We start from the raw sequence: 8,977 nt of genomic DNA on the forward strand, positions 1-8,977 counted from the left end.
CTTCCAAAGCATGAAAGGCTTCTATTTACGTGAAGATTTTAGCTCTGCCTTTGTTAGTGCTTACTCGTAATATTTACTTTGTGCTTGTACGAGAAATTTGTTTAAAATAATCTTAGGGATAATCGATCCAGCCCTACTAAAGTTTTCTATCTGTCCCTAAGGATAAATCCCGAAAGTAACACAACAGTACTCCACCAGCTGACCTCCGTGATCTTCATCGTCCCTGTAAGACCATTCCAACCATTTGATCTTACATGCTAGAGATCACATCAATTCATAGACTAATTCACTAATAGACTGATTGGTTGATTGTGTTGCACTACTTAAGCTTATAATACTTTGTTAGCGTACATGGTAATAAGATTAAACTTGCACCTCAGTGCCAATTACAAAGTGTACCGACAATAAGTCAAGTCATAGTCTGCTTGCATAGTGGACAATCCTTGAACTAGCTATTGCAGTAAGAACAAAAAATGAATTATAGTTTCTAGTCATGAAGCAACAGGGTGTGTTGCATTAACAGTAAATTGTTAGATGCAAAGATACATCCAACAATTGTACTTGTTTAATTTTATCTTGTACTTATTGTGCAGTATATCTGACTGAGATTATTAAAAACACTAGTCGTTTGGCATGACCTGTTTTTGAGTATCAAACCTCCCTCTAATGGCTTGTTACAGCCGGAGGATCTGCCTCCGAGTCGCCTTCAAGCTGCTGGTTTTTTAAGGCTTCCGCAGCCTCAATTCTTCGGAGTGTCGAGGAACTAATTTTGATTCCCGTCGACTCCTCTGGCAATACATCTACTACTTCAATCTGCATTTGAAGATCAATGGACATTGCCATTGGAATATGCTTATGGTGGTGACCGACTTCATAATCATAGAAATACGTCCATGTGCATATACCTTTAATTGTGATAACCCTCTCTCTGCCCTTTTCCTGTTAACAGCAATTCCTCCGGGCAATGTCTCCTTGCTTTTGACAAATTCAAAGAATTTTTGTGAGGTTTTCCACCATGTTTAATTTATTCTTTTCGACTACTAGATTGCAATCCAAATCAAATGGAGAGTAAAATACCTCACAACTATAGCCTCCAATTGTTCATCCCTGATAGATGGACCATAAGGATCTGTGATTGGCTCTACTTCAACAGTCAACTCAGGTTTCAGGGACTACAAAAGAATCAGAGATGAGAAACAGAAAATTATAAAGTAAAACGAAAACAAAAAAAAACAGATTGCAGAAACATGTATGCAAAACTAATTATATTCAAATGTAACATTTACTCATTGATTTTTTTCAGATAGAATTATGTTCCAACTTCTAAGAATCTAAACATATACAAACACACTTACGCAACAGAAAAGAAATGTTGCAATAAAGTAGAAATAACAATTGCAAATTTTACTATAAGTGACAAGAATAGATAAAAGGATTTTGATTTTTTTTTCTTTTATGGTCCTATGCATTCATTTCAATTTTTGAAATGAGTTTTGGACAGAAGATTCTGGGTTCTGATTTATTTTCTTAAACAATAAGGAAAGCCTAATATAGAATGATACAGTTTGCTAGTACACACAGACAGATACAATTCGGCCAGTTCATTACTATCAAGTACTAACATCCAAAATTGATATTGAAGAACAAGAATGGATAGATGCTAAGATGCTCCCAGTCAAGACAAAGCAAGAAAAGAAACAAATTGTGGGAATCAAGCTCCACATAGTTAAGTACTGAAATAATATTTCACCAAAGATTGTAGGCTACTAGTCACATTCCCAGTTAAGTTTAAGGAAAAACGTAGAAAGATAGTAAAATATAAAGAATCACTACATTGCTGGCAATCATGCTGGAGATACTGGTAAAAGCTAGGTTAAACTAAATCGACAGACCAACAAACTTACAAAAAGAAAATTTCTGCATACATCATAGTATATTATAAATGAGGTACTTTGCATAGCAGGATGAAGTTTGATAGGTCTGAGATAATGTGAAACAATGTATAATTTGCCATATCACATCTCTAAATGAGATTTTACAAAGTTGTGATCCTAAAAACTGGAACCAATCAAGTAAACTAGACACGAAATCTACACACGATTGTCTAAGTGGGTGGAAAGCTCCACTAAAATGGAGTATTATGGCTCCTTTCTATTTGAATTTGGCATTACTATGTTGCTAGTCACTTTTAAACTCAGCACTATGATTTGTCACAGTAAATGTAATGATCATTAACTACTGTAGTTGTGATTTGCTGCAATTTATTTCCTAAAAATATTATCAAGAAGTGAAAGGCACAACACAAACAACTATATCCTGATACTACTCCATCATCTATCTGTACAAGTGAAACACTCTACATGTAAAATAAAATTTTCAATAGTATTTCGATAGCTTCTATTGCATCGAGTGTAATAAATAGTACTCTTACTGAAAAGTTAAAGTGGAATGTGAATCCAAAAAATGTTCTCTACTAAAATGGTGAGTTATTTCATTACTAAAATTGAATTTCTAGATTGGGAAAGAACAAAAAAAAGATGTCAGATCGTCCAAGTAAACGAGTCAGTAACAAATAAATATATGAAACTAAGTTTTCAATCAAAGTAATACTAATTATTTTGAAACTTGTGGTCATTGCTCTTTGCAGTTTGGTGGCTCACAGAGTCACACATAAATTAACAAGATTCATCTAGCAATTGATATATCTTTCAATGGATTACCTTAATGTAGATCTTCACTTACCTTAATGTAGTTCTTCACACCTTGCATGCGCTTCTCAATAGGTTCTATTAAGTAAGCATACTGCAATTAAGAGCAAATAAAATTTTAGACATAACGATCAACAAAAAAATGCAATTGACAAAATTATTAAAATTAACTTGCAGAAACACTATGAAGTGAGCAATAGCTTAACTTGATAGGAGACTCTTAAGGGCATCATTGCAAAACATAGTTCACCTAGACATAGCAGATTGCTTCTATATGTAACATTCATTGTGGCAAAAAATTACTTTACTCAATATATATCATAGCAAGCAATTAGTATTTTTTGTGTGATCTAAATGGGAGAGCCCTACCAAAAATGATTCATCAATGGAACTCACAAACTGTATCATATAATGCTTAACAAAGACAAAAAAAATTAAAAATTACTTTATTTTAAATCTTAGGTTATTTTTCTAATTTGATTTTCTTAATTTATTGTGCTAAAAAAAAGGAAAAAAAGAATAGTTGAACACATTTCAAGTTTATCTCCAAACAGACAATTTATGAGAGCAAAACAAAGAAAAGCTAGAAAGAAGAGAAATAAGAGACCTCTTTTTTGCTCAACATGGGTCCATCACAAACCCCAACCACAATCCTTTCTCTCGCAAGATTTGTTGATGCCTGCAAAAATTAAGCAAGTGAAAAAAAGTTCAATTAGGCACAAGGGAAAAAGAGAGGGAGGCAAAAGGAACTGACCTTGAGGAACAAATGATGGCCTTGGTGAAGCCTATCAAATGTGCCTCCAATCACAACAGACTTGTAAGAATTGGGAGGAGATGAGGAGGGATTCATGACACCTGACAGCATTTATTACGCCGTATCTGAGTTCAGTCCTCTGATGATACAATTTGTTCAGCACATGTGATATGAAGCAATGTTAGGGCAAACAATTTAATTAAACAATATACCTTGAATGTGAAATGACAACCAATTGTGCAACCAACTTGATAAACAACCTAAAACTAAAGACAACGCAATAAACGTGAACCCAAATGTGCACATTGGGTTAAAAAAAAAAGGCAATAAGGATACAGGTACAAGAAAACTCAATAACAACAAAAGTGTACCAATAGTACATTAAAATTACCAACAAATATTGAAAGGAAACTTGTTGGGGCAGTTAGTATTACAATCAATTATCTACTTATTCTCCAGAATTTGTTGTCTCTACAACTATCATGGTGCCTAAATGATAGAATGATAAGACAAAAAGTAAAGAGAGAGAGTGTCAGAGAGAGCTCGCCTCTTTTCACGGAGCATATACCTGATATTTATAGGTGTGAAAGGGTAAGATACCTTGAAGATCATGGGGAAGTGGATAACACATCATGGGAAAGTGATGAACGTAGGTTATATATGGTTTTTAGCCTTGTTTAACGCTCATCTATTTGTAATTCATTGCATATGATCTACTTTATCACACTTTATTCCTTTATTGTTATATGTTTCTGCTTCTTTTGCTCGAAGATCTACTCTTTGCATATTTTGATTGACAGGATGTGATTCGAAGCTAAAACGATGCATATTTGATGGTGGAGCAAGAAGTGGAGAAAAGAGACTCGCATTGGCCGTGCTCATCACCACGGGCGGGTTTCTTATACAGCAAACACGAGAAAAATGGAAGGAAAAGTTACAAGCAAAGAAGGCATGGTCGTGTCTAGCAAGGCATGACCGTGCCTCATATTCCAGGGCTCAGACACGGCCAAGCCGTGCCAAGAGGCACGGCCGTGTCCCTCAACAGAACGAAGATTGCTCCAGGCCGTGCCTCTGAGGCACGACTATGCCCCCACACAGAAGGACGCCTGCTGGGGTCGTGCCAACAAGGCACGACCGTGTCTATTTTCCAGAGCAGGTCAGTTCGGGGTCGTGCCTTCCTTCTAGAGCAACGCTAGCTTGGGGTCGTGCCTACCAGGCACGACCTTGAAACCTCAAGGCGAACATCCGGGCCGTGCCTTAAGGCACGGCCGTGTCTCCTATTTGGACAGTTTCGCAGACTAAAAGTAAAATGAGCATAACTTTCAACTCAGATTGACCCACGGGTCGTGCCACCAACCAAAATGAAGATAACTTCAAGATCTACAACTTTGCTTTAGGGTGTGCAGAATGATTTCTTCTCTAGGTAGTGCTAAATAGCATGGCCATGCCTCTTAACCACGGCCACGCTGGGTGCTCTATCCAAACTGCAAACCAAACTTTGAACCATCATAACTTTCGGCTCAGATGGAGTTGTGGGTCGGTCCACCCACGAAATTGAAGATAATTTGGTGTTCTACAACTTTGATTCGAGTCCAATTAAACAAAACTGGTTTTATTGGGTGAAAAACTCATTGAGGCGGAGCCTTGTAAACCAAGGAAAAACTGGCTAGTTTTGGGAGAGTATAAATAAGGAAAACAAACCCTATGAACCAGGTTATCTTTTGGGATCTAGGGAAACCCTAAGGTCTTATCTTGGGGCGGCGCCTCCCCACTCCGGGGAGGCCCTAAACGCTTCATCTCCACCAATCCATCCTACACCGGAGCAAGAAGATCTTCCAAGGATGCCTGAGCTTTAAGATAAGTCCTCCCCTTTCTTGTGGATGACTATTTTCTTGCATACTTATTGTAATCTTCTTGTAATGGAGTAGATCTTTGAGTTTAGGATGTAGGATGAACATTAATGTAATGATGGTGATGTAAGAACTATTCATGTTATTTTTCCTATTCTATGAAGTGTTTACACTTGTTTCATGTATTGTGTGCCTTGAACGTGTTTGATGTTATGTTTGTGTGAGCGCATGTACATGATTATGAAGGGTAGATTACTGTGTAGGGAGATCTTAGGATCGTATGATCGGGGTGCCTTGTGACAGAAGGTGAACCTTTAATCGGACTTTTCGAAGTGATCTTTACATGGTGGTAAACTCCCATAGGGGATAGCTAACGGCTATTGATGACTAGGAAGAGGTCCTTAATTGGGTACTCGGTGACAGAGGGTAGGATACCAGTAGTATTGCTGGAGTGCCCGATGACAGCGGGAGCTATTGAACCAGGCTATCTAGGTATCATCCCGAACTAGTAGTCGTAGCGTTAGAGTATCATGATTTAATTCCGAAAAAGCCTGACGAGGTCAAGTTGGTATCTTGGTTAGAATCCCCACAAGGTGGTAAACATTGAGAGTAAGGAGAACAAACATGGATTAGGGATGTTACCTAGCATTGATGTGAAATCCGAAATCCTAGACTTATCCATCTCATCCCATAAATTCCCAAGTCAATCTCTCTCTCTACCATACCCCATCACAATCCTCAACCTTTTCGCTTCATTCCTTTAGAGTCTAGATAACTAGCCTTGTGACATCACTATAGCTAATCAACAGTCCCTGTGGATTCGATACTTTTTATTACTTGATGACGGTCGTATACTTGCGGTTGCTATCAGAAAGTGGAGAGCACATCATCAGAAAGTGGGGAGTACCTCATGGCCCATGTCTCCTAGTAGTTTGTTGAGTCTAGATAAACGAGCTCAAACGGCCTGAAGGGCTTGACCTAATGAATCGGTCACTCAACAGCTCGGTAGCTTGAATTAGTTTGGTAGGTCGATAGGTCGAACTAGCTCGACAAATCAATAGGTCAGATTAGCTAGGTAGACTAGCAGGTTGGACTAGCTTGGCAAGCTGGTAGGTCAGACTAGATCGATAGGTTGGCAGGTCATACTATCTTAGCTTAGCAAGCTGGCAAGTCGCTAGCTTGGGTTGGGGTCATGTAGGTGCGTCCTGCTGATTTGGAGTAGGTTGAATATTGACAGTATCATAAGTCCCCTCTCTAAGTCAATCGAGGAGTTGTAGCATGGAGACTCGATTAGAGTGTTTAAGTCAGCAACATGTTGAATAGGCTTGAATAGTTAGGTTGATATAGTCAAACTAGCAAAGAAGAGTGATGAATTGAAAAGGGAAAAGATTGAGCTATGGAGGTCGACCATTGATAGCAGAATTGAAAAGGGGAAAGATTGAGTTGTGGAGGTAGAGTGAGCCAAGTCGACCCTTTCGAGAAGGAATGGAGAACTCAATCCATGACTAAGTTCCAGTCAGGAGAGTGAAACCCTTTCGAGAGGGGATAGAGAACTTGATCTGTGACTAAGTCCAAATCAAGAAAGTATAACAAGTCAACCCTTTTGAGAAGGCATGGAGAACTTGATTCACGATTAAGTCCTAGTCGGGAGAGTGTAATGAATCAACCCTTCCAATAGGGGATGGAGAACTCAATCCATGACTAAGTCTTAATCGAGAGAGTCTCAAGGAATGCAATAGTCGAATTATAATCTCAAGACCAAATTGTAAAGGGAGAGGGGGTTTCTTCAGATTTGAATACTAAAAATGGTAAATATAAATTAATGCAATTAACAGAAGCGTAACCTCACTAAACTACTACCGCGGACTAGGTTGCTTTTCGTAGACTACGATAATGGATTAGTTAATGAGTATTTAGTGGTTCTTAGCCATAACTGAAATCTCTTTTTTATGACTAATGTTCCTACTGGATATCTTCAGGATTTAGTTAACAATACAATTTCCTTAGCAATCACGAAGAAATATAATTTGTTGTCAACTAAAAAAAACACATGAACAACAACTACACGATTTCTTTACTTCCGCATGGCAGAAATAGATTACAATTTTATCAAATCAAATCTAACCTACTTGTATCTTGCATTCCAAATGAATAATAGAAATTTCTAACATCCAAAATGCATTAATTTAAGTAAAAATAGTGTGAGAAAATCAAACCAAATTCATTCTCGTAGTTTAGTTGGTTACAAAAATGTCTACTCTTCCATGGAACTAGAATCTATGTTCCAAAGAATGAGATAAATAAGGAAGCCAGCTAGAATGCCAAGGATGAGGCTGCTGCATTTTTGTCTTTTAAAAAAATTTAGCTCTCCCAAATAAGGGGTTTTACTGCCCCTTTTATAGTGCCCTCATAACCCTAGTTGGTTTAGTCAATTAAAATGGTTTGGTTCAATTGAAAATGAGTCCCATGGCCCAAGTTACAATTAAATCAACAAAATTGGGTCTCGAGGCATTACAATCTTCAATCGGATCTCAATTAAATTGTATTTCGGTCTCTTCCCAAAATTATATATCAACGTCTTTGATTCCCTATGAGACCAAAATCATAATTTTAGAGATAATGCTATAAATATATAAGAAATCACAATGAAGCTCAAAATAAATCCTTACACATAAAATATGATATGAAGTAAGAAATTAAGCATATGAGTATGAAAATGGTCAGTATGCAAATAAACACATAAAAATGTTGGTTATATGATAAGAATGGCCATATTGTGGCGTATGGTATCAAATATTTTCCAGATCCCTCTAGCTTAATGTAGAAGAGGATGGCTTAGTAGGTGACAACTCACATGGATTGTAATGATGATGGTTAATCTTCAGATTAGGTTTTTTTTTTCTATTTTCATGGGGTTTTGTGTGATGTAGAACTGTCCAAAAGTAACAAGGGAACACTAACTCAACCATCATGCATCGAATGGAAGACCGCAAACTCAAACTATGAATACAACTCAATTCAAGCAATTGAAAAGCCAACCATCTCACCTAGCCTAATCTACTATTGAACATGAATCAAACACGGACAACAACATGTCAATTAATGCAACTACAGATCAACTTATCAAGAACTAAATCAGATTCAAACCAAGTGTATGCTTGAATTGAACAGAGCATGCTTCCATCAAGTTAATCACACCAAGGAAAACTACACTCCAACAATGAAGGAATATGTAGATCTAAATGGTGCTTACAGATCAAGCTAGGGCACCCCAAAGCTTGTATTGGTTTGGATCTGTTGTAAGGAAGTTGATGCTAGGTTGAGGCTGATCGGAGATGACTCTAATGTGCTCCGATTGGCGGTGAGCTCGGGTCCAGGGAAGAACGTCGAGAACAGAGGATGTCTTGGCGGTGATGGCTGGGAATGGAAAACCGAGTTGAGAGGGAAACCCCTTCTCGTCTCCTCGGCCAATAGCTCCGACGACGGTGGGAAAACTCCGGTGGAAGAAGACCCTCGGCTCGCTATTGCCCTCCCCTCTGCCCTCCTCTATATCCTGCGCACGCGATCGCCGATCCAAATCCAACTGTAGCTTTTCTTTAAAACCAATCAGATCTGAATCCATGGCTGACAATCTAGATCCTTCCATCCATATCTATGAATCAAAA

At 38.0% G+C, this 8,977-nt stretch overlaps 1 protein-coding gene across 2 annotated transcripts; it reads right to left on the reverse strand.

The window, feature by feature from the left end:
- Positions 1-425: 425 nt before the first annotated feature.
- Positions 426-8,857, reverse strand: LOC141819268 (phosphopantetheine adenylyltransferase). 2 transcript variants are annotated; one of them, XM_074706606.1, is made up of 8 exons: positions 8,566-8,857; positions 3,675-3,728; positions 3,463-3,601; positions 3,316-3,387; positions 2,743-2,802; positions 1,078-1,172; positions 906-975; positions 426-813 (listed from the first exon to the last, which is right to left on the reverse strand). In XM_074706606.1, the coding sequence occupies exons 3-8, from the start codon at positions 3,571-3,573 to the stop codon at positions 664-666; spliced, it is 558 nt and encodes a 185-aa protein (XP_074562707.1). In that variant the 5' UTR covers positions 3,574-3,601; positions 3,675-3,728; positions 8,566-8,857; the 3' UTR covers positions 426-663. The 2 variants fall into 2 exon arrangements, with proteins under 2 accessions (XP_074562707.1, XP_074562706.1); XM_074706605.1 differs by lacking the exon at positions 3,675-3,728.
- Between the last annotated feature and the right edge of the window lie 120 nt (positions 8,858-8,977).

The sequence above is a fragment of the Curcuma longa genome, unplaced genomic scaffold (assembly GCF_044706935.1).
Source record: "Curcuma longa cultivar G26 ecotype Majalengka, Jawa Barat unplaced genomic scaffold, ITB_CL_G26_1.1 contig_28493, whole genome shotgun sequence".
In the NCBI taxonomy this organism is placed as follows: Eukaryota; Viridiplantae; Streptophyta; class Magnoliopsida; order Zingiberales; family Zingiberaceae; genus Curcuma; species Curcuma longa.